The sequence below is a fragment of the Coenobita brevimanus genome, chromosome 93 (assembly GCF_032717465.1).
Source record: "Coenobita brevimanus isolate Jiangsu-jjx chromosome 93, ASM3271746v2, whole genome shotgun sequence".
Classification (NCBI taxonomy): Eukaryota; Metazoa; Arthropoda; class Malacostraca; order Decapoda; family Coenobitidae; genus Coenobita; species Coenobita brevimanus.
This window is the reverse complement of record NC_137046.1, coordinates 42,544,809-42,569,552: the sequence shown is the minus strand read 5'-3', so window position 1 is coordinate 42,569,552 and position 24,744 is coordinate 42,544,809. Positions and strand designations below refer to the sequence as shown.

The window sequence follows — 24,744 nt, the reverse complement described above, 5'->3', positions numbered from 1 at the left end:
TTTGCCTACTGTCACTCAAGTTCCTCCTTTTTCACTCATTCAATCGTTTTATTTAATTAACTAAAAAGAATGAAAAACTGAGCCCACAAAAATTAAATTCTGAATACTTGGACATACTGGGTTTACAAGACTGGAAATTATAGGCAGTGGAAGACGACAGTTCCAGAGTTGACCAGTTGACATGTTACTCCAGCGTCTTCTAATTCTCAGTACTCATGTATTCATATCATTCCAAGGCTTAGCTCTTTCAGTGCGATGACCAGTTTGTCAGTCTAGATAACGCCACATTTTTTATTTATGTATTTATTTGCAAAGGAAACACCCCCGCATGAAGAGGCCCGAGTTTCCATCAAACCCCATGAGTAAATTAACGTTATTTATAATTAATTCTGACAAATGCAGGATACTTATTCAGGTTTCCAACTTTCTGCATGTTCATTTGTTAACGATATATCAAAGTTCAACCTCTCCATTGAACCTTGGAGAAAGCACTGAAAGGGCGACGCAACCTCCCCCCCCCCTTCCAGGTAACATATCATTCTAGGGCCCGTTAACTAGCGACCAGGTGTCTCATTAAGGTCATTAGGTTCACCCCCGACCCCACCACTTTAGATCGACTCGTGATTATACAAGCGCTGCCAAATATAGACGCTGGTTTAGAATGATGGAGGTGATTGGGTTGCTTTTGTCAGTGTGCCTGGTGGCTTAGTAGTTAGAACGCTCTACTCGAGTGACAACCTTTCACAGGTTCGATCGCCAACAACTGCCTGGAAGGTTTTCGAATATGTACTGTCGCTAAGGGAAGCATGATCATTTTCTTTTGGAATGTGTCCGGCATCAGGCCTAAGTTTGAAAGCCCGTCCCTTTAGGTCCAGCAGTCTTATGTGCCATACACCTTCACATGTTACCATTTCGGCAGTAATACCCTCCATTCACACTAAAACATGCTACGGTGCTCTGGTATTAGCGGGGATGTAAATGGTCATTTACCTTAAAATGTATTCGACTTCGGTAGCCAAGCCTGCTGTTACTGTCTTCATGCAGAAAAACTTGAATGCATGGTTGTCGCTGTCACAATGGGCAGAAATATATACACAGATTGGAAACTATATACCGATATCTAAAATCTAGTCGGTTGGAGCCTTGTGCAAAATTTTAGGTCTTTAAAACAAAATTTGTGACTTCTTGGACGTATTCAAGTTTTAGAAATGATGCCTGAGAAGCAGAAGACCCTATCACATCACACAAACGCCTCATACTGACACACCACACACTACACACAGACACTTCATATGTATTACACACTGCCACACCTCACACTGCCACGACTCTGTCACATCAAACACTGCCGCATCACACACTGTCACACCTCACTCTGCAACACTTCACTGCCACACCCAACAGTCTCTATTCACAGTAGGCTACTACACCTTTCATCTCTCTTGTCCATTTGTTGCTCTCTCCAACTTCTGTCCTTCCCTTTCATTTCTTTGGCTTTCAATTTCACATCTTCATCATTCCCTCTTTTTTCTCCAGTACTTTTTCCAATGTTCGTACTCTCTTCCACCTTTCCATTCTGTTTCCATCTCTTCATTGATTCCTCTCGTCCCCTCATCCTCTATCTATCCATCCCCATCTCGCACACATCCAGTCTTCTCTGTTACACTTCCATCCTGTCCTCCCTATCACTCCATCAGTCCCCACGCCCCTCCATCCTCCTCTCTCTCCATCATCTGCACTTGCATCCTTAGAAAGTCACTTCCTTTATATACTTTCCTTCTCCATGCAGGATGCCTAAGTTAAATTAACTAATCTTTTTCCTTGACAGTTACCTACTTCATTCCTACATAACTGTATTGTGCTGTATATTTACCATTTTTCCTTTCATTATACTGTCGTAAATCATATAGCTGCTTCACTACGACGACGTCCTATTTATCATGTTGTTGGTGCTGCAAGACGACTGTCTCTCCGAAAATAATTTTCATGAAATGTTTTTGGACTACGGCAGTCAAACTTTGGACTCCTACTCCCATATGTTTTGTCCTGTATAAAGAAAAAATTACTTCCTCACTCCCCTTAAATTACAGTTTCTTCTTCCAAGTAATTACAAAGTCGCTCCGCTGTAATGACCAAGTTTCTCCCTCTTACAGGCTGCAGGCGGCGTGGTGCTGGCCCTGAGCATATGGCTGGCCGTAGACAACACTTCCTTCCTCCTCCTGACGCGGGTGTCCGACAACGAGAGTCTCCAGGTACCATATTTACGTTCTCTCTTGAGCTTCAGTGATGTATAAGACATATTGCTGATACTTATGTCTCCACTCACACAGCTATCAAAGCGACACAAACTTTCTAGAGTATAAGCTGTGTATAAGATTGAATGTACATACTTTTATCTTCACTCACACAGCTACCAAACACTTCACAAGCAAACTGTCTTGAATTTCACAACCAAGGCTTTCTCGCCACGTGTTATTTATCCACCACATTGTTTCCTATCCCTGACCAGAATTTCCTCCCCCGACAGGAGTTTAACCAGCCGTCCGTAATGGAGCACGGGGCGTACATCCTGATCCTGGCGGGCGGCCTCGTCTTCCTTATAGGATTCCTCGGATGCTGCGGCGCTGTGATGGAGTCCAGGGCGCTGCTGACTATGGTGAGGAGGGGATGACGGGAGGGGAGGGGAGGGAGGAATAAGAAAAGGTGGTGGAGAGAGAGAAGGATGGGAATGAAAGCGGGGAGCAGGGAGGAAGCGTGAGGATTAAGGAGGGATAATGGGTACTGGGGAATGATAGTCTGTAATGGGAAATGAGAGTGGAAAATGGGAGGAGGAATGAGGAAGGTGTGGGAGGAAGAGAGGGTGGGAAGTAGGGGGGACTGGGAGTGGATGAGAGTGGCGAAGTGGGTGGGAGAGTCTGGCGTGGAGGAAGGGAGAGTGGGGAAGGAGTAAGCCATGAAATCCAGGTCCTAGCTTTGCAAACAAACACCTGATCAAACTCCTCTCGTAACAAATGTTTATTTTCCCGGCAGAACAAGAGCCATAGGAATAGCCTGCACTCTCCCTGCTTTATCCTGCCTACACAACAGTCCTAATTGCAACAAGGGACGTGTCGCATGTTTATTTGTAAATCTGAGGTGGGGGAAAGAAAAGGATATTGGGGGAGCGATTTTAAACATTAATATATTCTCATCTAACCAAACCAGATCAACCCTAACCTACCCTCACCATCATGTAGCCTAACGAACGCTTCTCCGTCAACACTAATTTCCCGTAGATATAGTAATGATAATGTGAGGAACCCATAGAAAAGACAAACCTGGGTACCCTGCGCTTGCTCGTCAGTACATTAATACCCCAATCCCTTGACCTTGCCATATCACCTTGACCGTCGACAGACTTCCTGAAATATAATTTGCTCATACTTGCCTGACCCTCAGTACTATTATGTCTCGTCCAACTCGCATCAAAACAGCCCGAGTTGCCCTTACTCTGCGACCTTGTCCTCTGACTTACTCAACATCGAGTCAATCTTTTTTGACTGTCGCTAAATCTGATCATAAAGACTGGTCAAAATCGAATAAAAAATGATTAAATTATAGGGCTGCACATTTGACGTCACCTTGAAACCTTGGTCTTCGATCTTCTATTCTCAAAATCAAATTACTTCATTCCTGTATTCCTTTCGATCCACATGGCCAAATCATCTATTCACTTCTACACCTGTCTTCCAATGGCCAACCTATGTCAGGTTACTGCTTACACTTTGAAGCACATCTGCATCACAACATTTTACGGTTCAGTCAGTCATGAAGTACCCAATTTCATCTTGAAATGTAAAAATTAAAAAGAAAAACACATGACTGGTCCGTGCGCATGGGGATAAGGGGATTTGTTCGCAGTATCAATGTGTGTGTGTGTGTGTGTGTGTGTGTGTGTGTGTGTGTGTGTGTGTGTGTGTGTGTGTGTGTGTGCGCGTGTTGGGGGGGGGGAATGTCAGTCCTCCATTCCATTCATGGATCTATCAGTGAGTATGTCATAGATGAAAAACACCGTAATTAATCTAATTATTATTACACGTACTGGCCGTAGCAAGCATTTGGACACACTAAATACATAAAATTCATCATCACCTAATAGCTCAAGTTTAATTTTGCAACTCATGTCATCCCATACAGCCTCCCTTCTCGTACAACAAACTACTTTTCTTCGCAGGTTCTCACACTGCTCCCAAACACATAACAGACACCTGCTGAATGCGTAACAAAGCATATTTCCATCGGAATGCCTAAGCCACATAGGAAAAAACAAAACAAAAAACAAAACATCATCTTCGCCTTGCCAGCTAACGGCCGCATCCTTTTCATCCCAGCCCCTCATAATCATCCCATGCTGTAAATTACACACACACACACACACACACACACACACACACACACACACACACACACACACACACACACACACACACACACACACACACACACACACACACACTGCTGAACAAGAAATAATGTCAATAAGCATCGGAATTTCTACCACAACAAAATGTAAACAGCACCTGCCATATTCACCTCAGCAGCCACAACAATCCACGTCACACACTATCAGGAGCAACACTGAGATGCTGCCCGTGTTGTTATGGGTTCAGAGTGTTCGATCAAGTGTATGGAGGCAATGAAGCGTTCGAACCAATCACTCAGGTTTGAATAACATCGGAGGTACAGACAACACGGAGTGGACGTGGCGGCGCCCGAAGATGCCAATTTAGCTTTTGTCATTATATATGAGGTACTTACGATTGCCAGGCGGCGAGTTATGATACCTGCTGTCGATTTATCCATAGTCTAGCGATAGTCAAGATACATACGCATTATTTGTAGCTATTTTTTTTTTTTTTCCCCCTCTCGGCTAGCGACGTTTTGGAGCTTTCTGATTTGGCAACCTCCTGTGCTGGGATCCTGAGAAGCTGCGTTTTTCTCCACTTGACCACTAGTGAAACGAACCCCTAACATCCGTCCCGAATCATATTATTATTCTTCAAAGAACTATCTGAAAACGTTTTAGGACAGAATAATACAAAAATAATGTATACTATTCTCCTAAAATAAACATACCGTATTTATACCGACTACACTTCTATACGAGTACGTTGAATGAATATACTTTTTATCATGTTTATTTTTTTCTATATACATAGTAATATACATCGTGAATACTGGCAGTTAACGTAAACTAATCAGTAATATACATAACATAGGGCAAACGCGCTAATATAAGAAGGAAACGAATGAAAATAAGGAATGAAAATTTTAAGGAGAGACAAGATGAGAGAGGATGTTCTGATGAAAGGCTGAAAGGAGAGCTAAGATAGGGCGGATGAAAGGCAGGCTGAGAGAGAGAGAGAGAGAGAGAGAGAGAGAGAGAGAGATCTGGGGAAGGAAAAAAGATATTGGAGAAAATCCGATGGGAAAGGAAGGCTGATGAGCATAATATAAGAATCTGTAATGCTTAAAGACTGACGTAACATGTGAGTGAAATTCTTTGGAGGGAAGAATATATATACGTGCATTTACTGACAGGTGTAATGAATTTAACCCTTTCTGTACGATTATGTTTTTTCTCTCCTCGTTACTGCTACACAAGTTTGCTTCTGCTATCGTTACACAGTTCCTTTTTTTCCTACCGCTACATTAATCTAGAAACTGCTACACAACTTCATTCTAGCCATCTCGACACAATTTTATTCCTGCCATCGCTACACAATTTTACTCCTGCTATCTGGACACACTTCTGCTCTTGCTGCCTCTACACAGTGCTCCTCTTTCTACCACAGGACTATCTTATTTAGCTTCGACGAGACCTCTGCTAGTGAAGGCCTTAGAATCAGCACCATTTAAACCCAAGAGTGAGAATCTCGAACATATTTACGACTAAGATCCTGTCGTAACTGTGTATATGTTTTTCCAGGAAGGACAGAGAAAGCAGAGAAAAGGGTCTTACCATATCTCTCACGCCTCCTAGAAATGAAATCTTGCATAGGAGAGAAATATTGTCGTAAATTAATACATATATTTTTTTGGCAGGAAGAATAAGAAATGAACCGTATAAGATCTCTCCATGTCTATAGTTCCACCTAAAATAATAATAGAAAAAAAAGTTACGACAGGGAACCACTTGTAATGTGTTTGAGAATTCCACCCCAGAAGTATGAGGAAATGTTTTATATTCTGTACTGGCAACCTCAGATGATTTATTTAGGCAAAGGGTGCACTCTCACACGGGAAAAGGATTGCAGTTACCCCCATCAACAAACATCGTCTCTCCCATTTTTTATATTGTTAGCAGTTTCCCTTTTAACTAGAAGATCTCATGAAAGAGTTAGAAATTCTTGCTGTTAACATCAATCATTTTATTTTCCTTCATTCCTGCCACCTCCTAATGACTCTGTTCAGTTTATAGGACACCTGCCGTAATGAAGTGGTGAGAGGCTGAAAAGTAAATAAAACAACCTTATAAAAACCACTAAGAGAGTAAATGGAGAACGTGATGAGGTGTGACAGAGGACAGGCACAAGGCTTAATGACCTGGGAGACTACCTAATGGGTTAACTAAAAGTCTTCATTAAGTCCGACGGGCGCTAACTGAGGACGAGTAATTAAGGATCTATGAGTGTGGGCGCTGGAGGAAGAGGGAGACCAAGACTGATTTGAGGTATGTGGTGTAGGATAACAAAAAGTAGGAGGTTATATGAAGTTGGGTTGTTGGAGGAGAGGGAAACCGAAAAACGTGGTGGAGACAATTTTATAGGATTATATAGTAGTGGGAAAGTGCATGAAGGTAAGGTTGTAGGAAGAAGGAGAGGGAGATCGAGAACGAAATGGTCGAAAGAGGATAAGGGGGCACATTAATGAGGTAGGTGTAAGAAGCTGAAGAAAAAGACCCGGAGAGAAATCCGGGGAGAGGGTGGGGGATTACAGAAGGATGAGTGGTGGAAGGAAGCAGGACCCAATGTCAGGCATTAGATACACAGACTGTAGGAATTATTTTTTAACAGGAATTATTTTTTAAGTCCAATGGATCTGTCTTATGCTGAATAAAATCATCTGACGGCAGCCAGCATATGATCGTCTGGAGGCAGCTAGAACATAATAAAAAGACGTTCTCGCGCAAAATGGATTAACCCCTCCAGCCCGGGTAGCCTACTTTTTTCTGTTCATTCTCACTAACACCAGACGATTTAATCTGTTTAAAGTAAAGCGTCTCTGGACTGTAGCAAGTTAACGGAGGTGTTTTTAACGCAGAAAAGAAGTAGAAGAGAAAAATTTTGACGTTGCTTAACCCATTCAGTGCCGTGACGTGTTATCTGTTACATTCTTGCTCCCACCCAGCGATTTCATTCAGCTATGGATATAATTTTCGACAAGTGGAGGGGATACATACAGCTTCACAGACCCATCTACCCCCAGGTGCTGCTCTCTTGCTGATGGTGGTAAGACTAAACCATGAAAATGATTAAACCGCGAAAATTTGTTTGCTTTGAGAGAGAGAGAGAGAGAGAGAGAGAGAGAGAGAGAGAGAAGGGAGGGGGGCAGTGAGGAAGACGTGTTGAAGGCTGTTAAATGATGGAGTGGTCAGCGATGGAGGGGGGAAGGCTTAACGAGGACCAACGAGCTGGTAAAAGAAGACTGAACGTTGGTGTCTGCGTTAATTGACAGGTTAATGGCCAGGTATATCACGGCGTAAACTCTTAAATGAAAACTAACCCATTCCTTTTGCTTCCTACGCTTGATGAAGACAGGCAAAGACAAAAGGGATAACAATGCTTCGTCTTTACCTCCTTCGGGCGGTGAAACAAATTCAACTCGTAATTTATTCACCGCAGCGACTTGTTTTTTACTTTAATTAGGCTAATACCAGACGATTACATTCAACATGGGAAGGACATCCATCACTTAAGGGGTTACTGAAGGCTGTATCTAACCCCTCCAGTTCGAAAAGTCTCCCTTAAGTTGAATGAGGTCATTTTGAGATGACACGATTAAATTATAAATGACGTACTGAAGGGTATTCGTGACGACGCAAACATCCAGTTTCACTTCTATACTTGGTGTAATACAACTTGATTACGAAATCCTCTGAGTAGTGTATTTGTACTTGTATAATATTTTTGCTGCCCCCCAAACAAAGGGGATAGAAATAGTCTTCATTAAATCCTTCAGCATAATGATGCCTTCATTATTTTATTTTTGCAGTCGTTATACGAACCCAGTCAAATCAGGAGGAACATAATGACGGACAACTAAGCACATAAAAACCATCCACTACTTCCCACAACAGCTCTCTCAGATAGAAAATAAAAGATGAAAAAAAAAACAGAAAAACAAAAATCATAAACTCCCCAGCCTTCTCAACGGGTTAACGAAGCCACAGAGGAATGTAAAGAAAGCTAACTGCCCTCATTCACCTCATTAGGCCTTCAAGGGACGTCACCAAAGCCAAGAGTTTCTCAGTCCGTCGAGAGCACACACACCATCACAGCCACCACTGCCATCAGTAAAAAAATGTCCTCAGTATTCAGTATTGCCCGTTTGTCAATACTCAGGTCCCTGGGTGATTGGCAGTCCACCTTCAAACTCTGTCCGTCTCTATATTTACGATATCTGTCCATCTCCTAGTCCACCTGCCTGCCAGTCTTTCAACCTATATAAATCCATGTGTCTTTTTTTATCTATTGCCAGACGCCTCATCCAAGAATTCAGTTACTTTAGAATGATTAAATAAAAAAAAAAGTCACCAAGCTCCTGTATCTCACTCCAGGAAGCTCAGTGTATATTTCTCGAAGATTAACAAAACTGACTACGTTAAACTCACAGATATTTTCAACTACGGGACAGGGGAAATGACCTGGGAACGGTGTAAGAAAAATCCTTTCAGCATGCACGATATAGCAGCATCATTCTCCCACAGAAAATCATGCGTTTGAAGAGACGATATATAGACTGTGATCAATTGTCCTGCCCTATAATTACAAACGCCAACAAATTTGTTGGGGCCACTAGACAGTCCTGGACATCGCATCTCCACGTTCTTATACTAGGTGTTGGAGAAGTCACTACAATAAAGACACTGCCACACACCTCGCAAAGTTACACCTCACATTTCGTACCATACAACACGCTACTATACCACATACTGACACACTTCAAGTGCCATACCACACCATACTGGCAAATAATACACTCTTATATTGCACAGACATAGTGCATACTGCCACAGTGTCGCCACACACTATCACACCTGACACACATATACCTCATACTGCTACACACACACACACACACACACACACACACACACACACACACACACACACACACACAAAGCACCATACCAAACACATTCACACCTGACATACACATATACCTTATACTGCTACACACACACACACACACACACACACACACACACACACACACACACACACACACACACACACACACACACACACATACAAAGCACCATACCAAACACATTCAAAGCACACATCACCGCACCTCAAAACGCCAAAATCCACCATACGATACCTCACACTCAGACAACACACAGCCACACCACAAAGTACCACTTCATACGTTACTAAACCACGCAGTCAAACCATACACTGACACACCTCACACTGACACACCTTACACTCACATTACACACTACCACATCACAAACTGCCACAACACACACTACCATACCACACACGGTGACACCACACCTTGCTACACCACACACTAACACACCTGTCTCCTATTGCTCAAAAGTTTTCTAGCACTGTCCACAATATCGTTTTCCTTTCCAGTATGGGCTGTTTATCGTGCTCATCTTCCTGCTCGAGGTGACTGGAGGGGTGCTTGCCGCCGTCTACAAGGCTGAGGTGAGTATTGCTTCCCTCCTTGTTCTTGTACGTTACACCTACAAAAACACCTGTGCCTTACCTGCGACTGCCCTGTACTTACATCACACACACACACACACACACACACACACACACACACACACACACACACACACACACACACACACACACACAAACAACTCTCAGCAGGTCTTTGTTTTCCTTAGTGACGAATGTTTTGCTTCCATTTACTATTTTTCCATTTCCTGTTTTCTCTCCCCTTCCTGCTTTTTCTCCCCATCTTTATGAATATATTCCTTTTCCTCATCATGCTTTTCTTCTTCATTCTCAATTCTCTCTCTCTCCCTTGCTATCATATTTTTTTTTAACTCATACAGCAAATTTAAACCAGGTTCCTCTGAGTTTCATTCGGTGAAAAGTCAGGATGCAAATAAAGTATTACTAGTCTCCCTTCTTCCTACTTGGTCACTGATTCTTTTACGTCATCTGGTTATCATCTGCCTCACTGCTTCAGCTCACAGACTCACTAATCCATCAAGTTTAACTTAAGCTGAGGTATTCTAATTCCAGCCTTCTCTAACCCTGCCTTATCCATTCAGTCTTGTCAATTACAGGGTGACATAAAATGGATGCAACCCATAAAAGTGTGTCATTTATACAACTGGTAAGAGATTGGCTTTATTTTTGCATTCATGTAAAGCTGAGTTGATAACAAAACAGTTCTGAAAGTTTGGGCTCTGCAGTTCAAATGGTCTGTTTTTTATTACCTATCCAAAATGTATTCCAAATGACCACCTCGATGTCGCAGGCACTCCTGAATGCGGCGCGCGAACTTGTCAATGACGCGGACACTCCTAACTTGGGACAGCTCTAATGTTGGCCATGATTTGTCTTAAGGTCTCTGATTGTCTGGGGATGGTTTTCAAAAACATGATCCATCAGATAACCCCACAGATTGAAATCGGGTGGATTCAGGTCGGGTGAATGTGGGGCCCACTCAGGGCCACACCTCCTACTGATCAATCGATCCCAGAATCGTTGCCGCAGCCACATCAACGTTTACATTGAAGAGTGTGGGGTGGCCCCATGCTGCTGGAACCACTGCTCCCCACGAGTGATGCCCCTACGTCTTCCTAGTGACGTCCAAAACTTCCTCATGACATCAAGATAACGTTCTGTGTTCACCGTGACAGACTGTTCTTTGTCTTCGAACCAAAAAGGTCCAATGATGCCATGCTCTGAGATGGCCACCCATGCTGTACATTTTGTTGAATGCAATGGACGCTGGAGAACATCCTCTGGTAGTGCTGTCCCCCAGAAAATATTGTTTTTGCCGCTGACATGGCCTGAGAGAAGAAAGTGTGCGACGCATTCAGGAGTGCCTGCGACGTCGAGGTGGTCATTTGGAACACATTATGGAAAGATATAGAGAACAGACCATTTGAACTGCAGAACCCAAACTTTCAAGACTGTTTTGTTATCAACTCAGCTTAACATGAATGCAAAAATAAAGCAAATCTCTTATCAGCTGCATAAATGACACACACTTTTATGGGTTGCATTCATTTTGGGTCACCCTGTATAATCTAATCTAATATACAGTAATGAAACCTGACCACAAATCCCGATATAACCCAACCCAGTCTATACCTGGCTAACTTAACCTAGACACAACTACCGTTACCCCAGTCAAAATTAATACAGCCATGTTTTACCCCGCAAAATCTAACTCATCCAATCATAACCTATTCCAGTCTAATCTAACACAACGCAACCTGATCTCGCCCAACCATTCCTCACCTAATTTAACCTAATCTACCCCACAACCCAGACCAGTCCAACCCACCCTAACTCATCCTGCCTCACCTTACTCCACCTCACCTCACCTCACCTAACTCAACTCAACCTCACTTCACCCCACCTCGTTTCATCTAATTAACAAAACCCAGTCTGATCCAGAACAATCCATATTAGCTCCATCTCACCTCACCTCACCTCACCTCACCTAACCATGCCTAACTCAATCCAACTCAAACCAATCTCACTTCAACTTAATCAAACATAACCTGACCAGCTATAATCAAACGTGGCCTAACTTGCCCTAATGTGCCTCTCCCTCTCCAACAGACGAAGGAGGAGCTACAGAACTTCCTGAAGCACACCCTCAAGAAGTACTACGCCACCCAGAACCAGGCCAACTCCGTCACCGTGGCATGGAACGCTCTTATGGCCAAGGTACGTGGACGCCAGAGTTCCTTACCATGGGCTTGAAACTGCTGCTTAAGAAAAAAAGGAGCAATTAGGAGCATTACTGTGTACATCAAATTTGTATGTGTACGAGTAGCTACCTAGGGTTATGTTTCGCATGATGAGCATGTACAGTAGTGATGATGATGATGATGATGATGATGATCATGGCTACTTTTAGGACAAAGGGTTTCGGACTTATGGAAAGTTATTAACATAGTTGCTTTAAAGATTTTTTTTTCTTATGACAGGTATACACAAAGACAATAACAGAAGGACACAGGCTTATGCAAAAGAAAAAAAATTGGCAGAGGCAAGTAGTCCCGTATACTAAACAATCCTCCTCCTAGGTACTTAAAGAAAAGGCCGTTTTGACCGGTATAAATAAGGATGACATTTGCACAAGATTTACCTCTGTACATACACCTACTTGGGAAATGGAACTACTGTATGAATAAGGAAATATACTTTTGTGGTTTCTCTTGTAGTTACTTAAAGAAATGATCCTTATGGCTGGTATACAGAAGAGCGATTATGGGAGTCTGAATGGAATGCTTAATATCACTGAAGAAAGGAAAGTTCAAGAAGGGAAGCATATGAGGGAGGGAGGCGTGTCGTGGAAGAAGTGGTTAATAGCGCATAGGAAGAATAATGTTGGGGATGATTTAATCAAGGTCACTTCTGGATGAGCGCCACACAACTGATAAATGGGTATAAAATACGATCGATAGAATGCTAAAGATACACTGACAGATCACAAGACAGACAAGGATAGACTGATAGATAAATAGATAGACAGAAAAGCCGAAGAGGTCAGTGTTCAGTGTTCCGCTGTAAAATGGTTCTATAACGACAGACAATCAGAGAGGCGATAAATGCGTCTCGAGGTTCATTTTTACGCCATCCGAGAATGTGACCTTAATACCAAGGAAAGTGTATGCACATCATCATCATCATCACCCACTCTTATTGTCATTAGGCTATCTTCTTTAACATCACAATTAAATCAACTGGAATACCATCATCATCATCATCATCATCATCATCATCATCATCCAGTCTTATTGTCATTAGGCTATCTTCTTTAACATCACAATTAAATCAACTGGAATACCACCATCATCATCAACACCACCACCATCATTTTTACTGTTATAAATGGGGTAGACAGTATTTAAATACAAGGAGGCACAAAAGCAATATATATATATATACAGTATATATATATATATATATATATATATATATATATATATATATATATATATATATATATATATATATATATATATATATATATATATATATATATATATATATCTATATATATATATATATATATATATATATTTATATATATATATATTATCTCTCTCTCTCTCTCTCTCTCTCTCTCTCTCTCTCTCTCTCTCTCTCTCTCTCTCTCTCTATATATATATATATATATATATATATATATATATATTTATATTTATATCTATATATATATATATATATTTAAAGAAGTGAAATGACCGTGCGTTCATTCACTTACCATCCTAACCCTAGAAATTCTGGTGCTTCCTAACACCTCTTCCATAGTGATTGATTGTTCACACTAGATAATAACTGAATATTCAACTATATACTGCTTTCAATGTCGACGTACTGTAGGTGCATAAGTAATACTGGGGGGATTTCTACTATGGCATCATCATCGTCATCACCTTTCCTACCAATGAACAGAGTGAGTAGGATTAAGAAACAGGAGTCAGATGCAGAAAAAATAACAATGTAAAGGATGCAAAGGTGGTATGGAGCGTTCAAAGCCCAGAGTAATGTAATCCTGGTGGCTGAACTAGACGCCTAAAGGTCATGTGCTTCACCTTGAACCCCAACCTTTACAGTCATGAGTGAACATGATAGCGAGAACAAGAAGCAATAGATACGTACGGTGCATCCATGTCTGGCATTTGTCCCCCTCTCTGTATTGTGACGCCTTGTTTATGATGTCCCTGCTTCTGCCAGACTGTTTTATTATGTTAAGAGAGGATTTTCAAAATGGATGAGTTACACACAGTCTTCGGTAATCACGTCACTGTCAAGAGACTTTCTCAATCCGAAAAAACTGACTGGCAGTAGCAAGAATTAAAAAAAAAACTCACCAGATGGAAAGTGTTAACAGAAATTGAAGGCTCATTTAACTCTTGGACAGCGAGGATCTCTTTCAGCTGCATAAATCTGTCCACTGTTACTTGGAATAAAATAACTTAAGTCCGTCCACTGCAGTGAAATGGTTAAAAAAAAAAAAAAAAAAAAATCTTCACTACGGATCAATTAACCCACGTTTCTTTCCTTACTTTCTGTTTCGTCTGCCAAAACAGGATCGATGTTTTTCTTTATGAAGGATCAGTTAACCTGTCTGTTTACGTTTCTTACAAGCTAATTTATGCTGATAGATTCTGATACTACCAATCACAAGAAAACAGATTTTACTTTTCTGATAAGGATCAGTAACATTATGACTGTTTTTCTGTATACTTTCCCTAATATCGGTTTGTCTTTGACTTGATTGCACTTCCTCCTCTACATAACGAAAAGGAAACGAAAGGAAAGAATATAGGTCGTGTTCTGGCCAGAGAGAGAACTTTTACTATGGGAGGACTAATTTTTTTTTTTCTACTGGTTAGTGGTTTTGGAGCTATAAGCGCAGACCACCCCGACCCACTCATATTCCTTCCAAGCTACTGCCCTTAACTACACACACACACACAATGAGCATTCTATAAAAAAAAAAAAAAAAAAAAAAAAAAAAAAAAAAAATCACTAAACGAGGTGAAGAAACTCACTAAACGGGGTGAAGAGCTAAGCTAGACGCCTCCGACGCCCAGTGTCAGCATTCCGGGCGGGTGAAACGTTTGCCTTACCAGTTAACTTGACTTCAGCACCAACCTCCCCCTCAGCTTCTCTCTCGATACTCATGCAAATTCTCGTCCCTCCACACCGCTTGTCGAAATGGAATCCGATGTGTAGACAGTTTTCTTTTCAGTATAATAAGAACATTTTCATACAGTTTTCCTTTTCAATTTATTCAGGACATATTCAGTATCACCAGAAAGTACATTATTTTATTCTAGTCAACAGCTGCAAGATTCATGTGTATTGTACGTTGATGTATGTACACAGCATATCGGTACATTATGTTCTGCACTGTTTATTCTTGCAATTGCCAGTCGATTTTATCTCTCAGAAGAGAAGCATTGTGCTGGAGGGGGTTGAAAATAAACCATTTTCATATTATTTCTGTTATCGTTAGACGTGTATATTTGACCTAGGAAAGATCTCTTATAGAAAAGAAGCTGATCCATTCACGACGATGAAAATAAGTCTTGGCTTCGTCACTGCTAGATGGATTCGTTCAACTTAGGAACGGACACTCAAGAAAGTGTTTTACACAGCAGCAGCCCCTCCACAACGATGACAACCCTAAAGACTTAGTCCTCCTACTGCCAAGCGATTTAGCTTAGTGGGAACCTCTCGTAGTGAAAGGGTTAAGTTTCTGATGGGCATGGAAGAGTTTAACAACTCTAACCATTTCAGACGGATGGAGTACTTCATACTGTAGCTAATACCAGTTAAATGTTTTCTGCAGATGGGAGAATTTTCGAACTGGAGTAGACAGATATCGACTATATTATCCTAACTACCAGGCTGCATTTCTGGGCTGAACAAAATCGCCTTGTAGCAAGAGAAAAAATAAAAATGTACACTTCCTCGTTGTCAAGAGATCAACATAAACTGGTGTTTGGTTTGTGTTTAAAAACGATCTAGCATAAATACAGGGTGGAAAATGTTATCCAGCCTTCCCTAACCACTTTCCATTTCCCACTTCAACCCCATCTCCATCAGAAAAAAAGTCCCACCCATCCCCACCCCTTTACTCCATCCCCTAATCACCTCTCCCTCGTCCTTCCTCTTTCTGCAACACCCCTCTTTCAACCCTTCCCCCATCAACCAGTCTCCCTTCCTTCCTTAATACCTCTGCTTCAACTTTCTCCCCGCTCTTTAACCCATTCCCCTTAACCCTTCTCTCAGCCTCCCCCCATAGAAAAAGTACCTCTGCCATCCCCCTGCCTTCTCGTAACTCTTCCTGCCTCCTCTTCACCCCCTCTCTCAACCACTTTTCCGCCTCCTCCACGCATCACTCCGCCCCCCTGTTCTTAAACATTCACACAACAGCGACAGTGACCAGCGGGGGTGACATTCCCCTCACTCCGTCCCCTCAGCCCTCCCCTGCCTCCCCCCCCGTCACCATGCCCCGCCCACTGTCTCACCCAACCCCAACCGCCCCCTAAGTCACCCACCCCTCCCCCTCCGCCTCATCTCACCATGCCCCTCCCTTTTCCCATCCCTCCCCGCCCCACGCTATCCAGTTCTGCAACACCCATCAAGGTTAGGTATGTAGGGAAGTGAAAGAAGCAATATGTAGGAACTAAGGCAGAAATGTGAAAAATTGAGGAGGGGGAAGAGAAAAACAGAGAAAAGCAAAAGAGAGTATGATTTTAAACAATAAGGTACCAGTCACTTTCATAATATCCCTATGCGCAGAAGGGACCCGAGGCCAGGCCTGAAATTAAGTATGTTTAAGAACAGTATTAGTAAGCAGAGAGAGACAGAGAATGTGTGTGTGTGTGTGTGTGTGTGTGTGTGTGTGTGTGTGTGTGTGTGTGTGTGTGTGTGTGTGTGTGTGTGTGTGTGTGTGTGTGTGTGTGTGTGTGTGTGTGTGTGTGTGTGTGTGTGTGTGTGTGTGTGTGTGTGTGTGTGTGTGTGTGTGTGCCTGTTTGTGCGGTGCAGTGAAGCAGAAGTTACGAGACGGGGTGGCAGTATGGGAAAGGCAAGGTACAGAAGTGAGATGACAGAAGAAGAAAGGATGATGGAGGGTAAGAGGGTGAGGCAGGCTTGGGAGGAGGAGGCTCTACCCTGCATCCCGTCAGGAGTGTAAGTGAAAAGTGTGGGACGGGTCAGGGAGAGGGTTAGGGAGATGGTGAAGGAGGGGGGTTAGGAGAAGGCGTGGGGAGTGAAGTGCGGGACGTGAGGTGTGAGCTTCTGAGAGTGTGGGGCGGGGAGAGCTTGGGGAATGGGGAGTGATGTGTGGGGAGTAAGTGAGTGAAGAATGAAAGTGTCGAAAATGAGTTACGGTGTATGTGGGGTCGAGAGTGGGGTGTAGGGAGTGCAGAGTGGGAAGTGAGGTATGAAGCGTCGAGGGTGAGGTTTAAGAAGTGAGGAACGAGGAACTGGCTGTATTGTGGAAGGAATGAGGTGATAGGAGTGGAGGGTGAATTATAAAAGTGGGAGGCTGCGGTGTGGGAAGTGAGGTGATATTGAAGGGAAGGGATTCAACCACAGTCAGACAGGTACGTGACAATGCCATCTCTCACCAACACCTAGAATAGAGGAGCTTAGAATAGGATGAGAGAGAGAGAGAGAGAGTGTGTGTGTGTGTGTGTGTGTGTGTGTGTGTGTGTGTGTGTGTGTGTGTGTGTGTGTGTGTGTGTGTGTTACATATTATACACACTAATCAATCAAGAAAGTAATGAGGTACACTGGTAACACCCACACCCCACTGATGGAGAAAAAAGCCTTCATGTGGTGGTACCGATATAACCAGCTTCACTGCCCGTTTATTCAGTTGTCTCATAGCTCCCTCCCTATCCACCGAAAGGAGGGTGGTGGACTGCAGGAGAGGATCAAGTTCAGATGGACTAGGAATTACAACACCAGAACCAACAACAACAACCCTCTACTTACAGAAATATATATCGAAAAGAAGAACATGCAATGCGCCTTTTCCCTTTTCATATCTTCCTATTTATTCAATATCCTTCGAACTCTCATTCTTTCATACTCCCACCATCTCTCTCTCTCTCTCTCTCTCTCTCTCTCTCTCTCTCTCTCTCAACCCACACTATACACCACTCTCCCAACAGCACTACAAGGCAAAACACATCGTAAATCCAATATGCAGATAAAAGCTAATTCTTGAGTCGCATCTCCAACAGTAACCCCCTCTGTCCTAACTCTTCCCCATCTTTTCTCTCCCTCCCCTGTCCCACTTCACCTCCCCCAATTCCTCCCATCCACACTGTCCCCTCTCTCACCACCGCCATCCCCCTCTCGCTTTCCATTCCACACTCCGTCTCCCAAACCTCTATCCTCGGTCTCTGCACTTATCCATCCCTGCCCTCTCTCCACCGCTATCCACCCATCACCCTCCCTCCCCCCATGTTCCCACCTCCATCCTGCTCTTTTTCCATCTCCTTTCCCCTCTCTATCCCCACCCCGCCCTATCTTTTTCTCCCGACTCACTCCAACCCCACTCCTTTTCCCTCCACTCTTCCCCTCTCCCCTCACCCCCCCTCTAAGGTCGTTTTGGTGGTGAGATAAAATCTGTGTGTGTTTATGGTATGAGGGAAGGAGGAGGAGGTCGGGAAAAGAGAGGAAGGACGAAAGAGACAGAGAGAGAGAAGGAGAAGAGGAGGGAAGAAAACATTTTTAAATGAAGAAAGGAAGAAAGGGGGGAAGGGGTAGAAGAGTTTTTTATAAATATTAATAACAAGAGGTAAAGAAGGGGGGATGGAGGGAAAGATCTTTCATTAAAATTATGAAAAGAAAGAAAGAAAGAAGGAAAGAGACTATCTTTAGTATTGCTGGGGTATATAGAAATGATCGTAAGGTCTGTGTAGTGTATGTATGTACTGTACTGTAACTCTCTCTCACTCTCTCTCTCTCTCTCTAAGCATGACACAATCTCCATATGGTCATTACGCAGCAGAGAGAGAGAGAGAGAGAGAGAGAGAGAGAAACTGTACAGAACAGAAAGAGTTATATGGAATACAGCCTCCCTAAAGCCGATATTGCCTAAAGCTAATACTGTTGGTTCAAGTTAATAAAAAAAAGAAAATGGTGATTGGTTTGGACAGTAAGCTTATTAACTGCTTCACCAAGACCCTTAGTCTCGTCGGATGAGGGGGCTCCATAGCACCTCTTCCACAGCGATTTATTTTTGGATATGGCAGGTTAATATTGTTTTGTATGTTATTTATGCGGAGTATGGAGATGTCTGACAGATTTATATAACACAGAATAAGGTAGTAAGGTGTACGATGGAAATATATCGCTTAGGTAAAGGTGTTTGGAAGCTCAAGAAAACAGGGCCAGGAGTACGTCACTGCTCTTACATTTTCACTTGGAAGAGCATCCCGGTAACGAAAGGGTTCATTAAGGCTACAAGTACACCAGGATGTTACTGTCGCCGGCTTAGAAGTTTCCTTAGCACCTCTTCCTTTGCGATTTAAGTATTACACCTAACTATTCTTTATCATGTTACATAAGTTTTTGTAATCGATCTTGATTGCATTAGCATGCGAGAATACGCCCCTAAGCTCCTCGTATTAGAAGAATCCTCCCACCCCTAGGCCGAATGAAATCGTCTGCAAGTAGCAAGAATAAAACGAAAATGATGTCCTCAGACTGAAGGCGCGAAAAATGGAAAAAGAAACAGAATGAGAAATCTAACAAGAAAAATAAAAAGGCAAACAGGCAAACAAAAGAATGAAGCAGATAGTACAGAAAATACAAGACAAATCAAGCAAAACAGTTTAAGAAATAAAATTAACAAAGAGAAAGCAAATACAAATGTACCATAGAAATCAGAACTATAAAAATGCAGTAAAAGAAAAAAAAAAATCAGTGAGGGTACAAAAAGGACAAATATGAAAAAAAAAAAAAAAAATCAGTCTACAGCAGAATGAAAAGAAAAGTAAACAATCTGAATAATTTGTACAAAAATTTAAGATACTGTACCGGTACTTGGTTCTGATGTTTTGCTTTGATTTTCAGCACAATATAGTTACCTCACTTTCTTGCCAAATATGTCATTACAGCATTGAAATATTTCGTTAATTACGATTTATTTGTGTTTTTAATTTCAATACGATGACGTATTTTCTGTCTCAGTCTTACCACGAGACGAATTTATTCATCTTATAAGAGACCTCCCGCAGAGGAGGGATAACTGGACAATATTCTAAACCTTGACAACCTGGCGTCTCCCTTTAACTGAATATAATCATCGGGCAGTAGCAACAATATAACAAAAATGCTGTCACTGTACTGCATTGTTAACTTAGCTCGGTGGAGTAAGTAGAAGAGGATTGGGATGAACCCTGTTGACCCTAGGATGAGGTTATTGAATTCTGGTGAAAGAGGACACGGTCTGTAAATATAAGAGAACGGGGGGGGGGGGCTTGCCTTTGGCTGGAGAATTATTGAAACTGGCATTCATAGTTTTTTTTTTTTTTTTTTTTTAACGTATGCTCTCTGTTCGAGTGTCTTTCAAGCTATTTCTGTAACGAAAGGTCAAGGACGTCATATTTTCACCCCTGCGTGTCTGCCTGCTTGTCTTTCTGTCAGTTCACCGGATTACAGAAAATTTCTTATTAAAAGGTCTTATATGGGAAAGTACTGTTTAGTTCTGGTGAAAAACGCAAAAGAACAATAATTCTATGTCCTGTCATCATATAATAAAGTGTGAACAACTGAACATGCCAGCAGTATGCTTTATCATTACTGGTTTATCTTTCTTCATCACAGCCTTCTCTCCCCAGCTCAAGTGTTGCGGGGTGAACAACTACACGGACTTCCAGCTAGCCAGCATGTGGCAGGCCAACAAGTCCAGCGACTGGGTGGTGCCGCGGGCCTGCTGTGTGTTGGAGGGCGACCCAAGAAGGTTCCAGCCGCTAGACCCAACCTGCCTCACCAACCCAAACCAGGACAACTCTTACTACCTCAGCGTTAGTCTCTTGTCTCTTTTTCCGGGTTGTCAGAGGGAGAATATGGGTCCGTGGTTTGTCAGGAAGATACTTAGTAGAACTAGTAGCTCAGTTTGTTTATTTGGGTGGAGAATATGGTGTCTTAGCTAACGACTCTACACTTAAGTGGGGAAATTTGGTGTTATGTACAGGAATAGCCTATCGTGTGCTGGACGGCGACCAGAGAAAGTTGAAATGAAACTATGGTAGACGATTTTCAGGCAGGAGAAATAATTGTACACTGAACATTTTTAAGCTGGAAAGTACCGTGGCGTATTTTCTTCTAAATCTGACCTGAATGAACTAACCTGCCTCATCAGCCCAAACCAAGACAACTCCTACTACCTCACTGTTAGTCTTTTGTCTCTGTTTTGGTTGCTAAAGAGCAGTGCTGGGGCTTTTGTGTGTAGGCAGAGATATAAATAGACGGATTGGGTTGCTGAGTTTGTTTTAAGAGAGAGTAAATTTGGTGGCTATTACTGTAGCGGATATAGTGCCGTCTAAAGGGAAAACTGGTCTACTTTGTTAATTACAAGAGGACATAGGAAAGCTTGTTCCGAACTATCCCATGCAGCTGCTCGACTCAAACTTGCGCACCATCCCCAAACATGAGAACTTTCAATACCTCACCGCCAGCTATCTGTTCCTACTACCGGTACATTCTGACAAATGGACAAGAATGTGTAGGAGGGTAACACAGGAAAGAGTTTAAGTTCGTTATATCTACGTTTTTCTCTTGTTAGGTTGAAATTTTTGTGTCTACTAATTTAATTTAGTAATAAAAGGTGTTTGATGGGTAAACAAATTTTCTTAGTGACATGTAAGAAAGTAAATGAAATGACAGCGGTTGTTCTAGCCTGATGCTGAGTCTATCAAAAAGTATCGGTGCACACTTTGCGCGAAGCAATCTGATGCCACAGATGATACTGACTGGAAAATATTTGATGATTTTACCGCACCGTTCATTATAATCTTGCTTTAATGTGAATGTTGTAGATCTTTTCCTTGTAATACTATCTCAGTCGGTAATGTTATTATATGTATATTCAGATAAATATATATTCTTGGGTCTTCAAAGGGTATATTGTTCATTTTGGATATTATCAGATCTATCCTGTGCGTACCTTGACTGAACACTATCCGGCTCGTCTAACCGGGTCATCGATCCCATCTGTTGGAATATGTTATGTGCGATTTTTTTTGTTTTTTTCGAGGAATTACGAGAGGGATGGTGTGTTTTTTTCACGGAGAATTGGAAGAGTACTGACTTTTCTTGTACTATGGGAATTGTATCTCACTGGGTTCTGCCATGAGGTATATCTGGTGCTCTTAGATGACTTAGGCTGATGATAAAATTAGGTTATTATTATTAAAGCTCTGGATTTGAGCTCGCCTTTTGATGCTGTAGCAAAGCAGTCAGAGAATTTTTGTTTGCATTTTCAGAAGACCCATAAAGATCTTTTCTAGTTCTGTATGCTGTTAGCAAGAGAGATAAAGGGAGCTAAGTGATGTTAGAAAAAAGAGGAACGTATATATATTATTTCAGATGTTGGAGGGAAATTTAGTGTTTTGTTTATACTGTGTGATACTAGAGGGAAGATAGGTAGGCTGCTTATGCTAGTATGATATTAAATAGGAAAATGGGGAAACTGATCAATTTGGTATAATATTAAGGCGAAAATAGAAAAGGTGATTAACACTATGTGATATCAAAGTGAAATGGGAAGGTTGGTTAATTTTGTGTTAGATTATAGGGAAAACACATGTTGGCTTAGCATGATAAATAAAAGAAGTGTGGAGGATGATAAAGCTATTATGATATTAATGCGAATGTGGGGAAGTTGGTTAGCCGAGTGATATTAAAGGGAAAATGGGAAGGCTGCTTAAATGTGTTATATTTATGAGGAAAATGGGGAGGCTGCTTAATTATGCATGATGCTGATGGGAAAAAGGTGACTGAATTTTAGGTCATGGTGATTTTTACTATGTACGGCACTTCTTACATCACCTTTCATACCTCCTTGCCTCGACAGAAATGAATGGCACATACTTTTTATCTTGCCTTTTATTGAAAAACCGTAGAAAGAGCATCGCACACACGGACGATGCACAGTGACAGCGGGAATATGTGGAATGAAGGAGCCGGTGGTGCACTAGTTAACATATCCGGTTCACAAATGGAAGAACCCTAATTCGATCCTCGGGCCGGTCAGACTGTTGAGCGCAGTTTGTTCCCCCCCCCCCTCCACTTTGTCCCCGTTCACCCAGCACTATAAACGGAGACCTGGATGTACTACAGACTGACTACGGCGGGTTGTGTTCTGCAGGGAGACTGAGACATAGTATAAATTGTCTGCATCAATGACCTTCGTGCAGTTGATAGACATAAACCATATTCCTTCATAAACTGACCTGCACACTTCATCATAAGGCGTGGAAGTGGTTTTTATCCTGCACTGAAGCACTAGTATTATCTCGGGGATCGGCTAACAACAACTCAGCAAGGAGAAGGCTAGGAAGAGACTATCTCGCAGCTAATGAACTCTTGCATCATCACTGGGACAGGCTAACAACACAAAGGTCAGAATGGAGACAGGTGGGAGAATACTTTTTTATGTAGTAAATAGGCTATAGTTTTTCATTATATATATATATATATATATATATATATATATATATATATATATATATATATATATATATATATATATATATATATATTGTGGTAGGTGGGGGCGCTCACCATCCACTCACTCGATGTAGTGCTGCTCTCGGATGTCTGCCCTTTCCTCTCCATCCTTCTTTCCTTCCATTCTCATCTGTCTTTCTTTCCTTCATTCTTTCCACTTCCTTCAGCCTGTGGGTGACTCTACACTGAGTGACATGCCAAATGGTTTCCTGTGCACCGGGAAACCATTTACTACGCTGGGTGGTAACCATATAGCCAAATTTTGGCGCCTGGTGGTTTAGTGGGTAATCATTGCGCTCCAATCGGATTGAGCCGGTGAAGGTTTATATCCATGGGGTGGTTGGGGTTGATTGCTCATGTAATGCCACTCAGGGATGAGTGAGGCTGGTCACTCTAAACTTAAACGTCGGGACCAACTGCCTAGCCCCTGGCTCCTACGCTCCTCACGGGGCAATGTAGGATTGGATGATGGATGGATGGATGGATGGATATAAATGAAAACACTGCAAATTTTTTTCCCTTAAAAATGAATATAAGAAATGAACCCTGCTGAGTCTATCGATCAATGCCCCCACAAAAAATGTAGGACTGCTCGTACATGAGAATCGAAGGGTTTAATGTGCGTGTTGGCGGCGTGAGTGCGTCTTGTGACCGTCGCTGGGAGACGCCTGGTTCTGCTATGCACTAATGAGGCCCAGGCGCACCCACTTCGACCCAACCCACTTCTCCTTACGCCGGTAATTACGTCTTATCTCAGCTTTCTCCTGTCGTGTGGCTGCCTAGGATTTGCAGAATTATAACTCTTTACCATAATGATGTTGCAGGTACAGCTGCGGACACAAGAATCGATCCACTTCATTACAATACATAATACATGAAACAATGCATAACCATACAGTAGGCTACATAATACAAAACAATACACAGCAAGACAATACATAATAATACAGCAAATAATACAATATGTAATACAATACATAATGCATTACAATACATTGTACGGAACAATACATATATAACAATACAGCACATATACAAGATATAACCCATAACA

The 24,744-nt window shown here is 42.1% G+C and overlaps 1 protein-coding gene across 1 annotated transcript in view; it reads left to right on the top strand.

Annotated features, from left to right (window-relative positions):
* The window catches only part of Tsp66E (Tetraspanin 66E), a 456,405-nt gene that overhangs the window by 422,975 nt on the left and 8,686 nt on the right, over window positions 1–24,744 (top strand). The window contains exons 6-10 of the mRNA XM_080282418.1: window positions 2,154–2,252; window positions 2,528–2,656; window positions 9,849–9,923; window positions 12,033–12,140; window positions 20,798–20,983. Of these exons, the coding sequence (XP_080138544.1) occupies window positions 2,154–2,252; window positions 2,528–2,656; window positions 9,849–9,923; window positions 12,033–12,140; window positions 20,798–20,983 (597 nt within the window). The remainder of the gene's footprint in view (window positions 1–2,153; window positions 2,253–2,527; window positions 2,657–9,848; window positions 9,924–12,032; window positions 12,141–20,797; window positions 20,984–24,744) is intronic.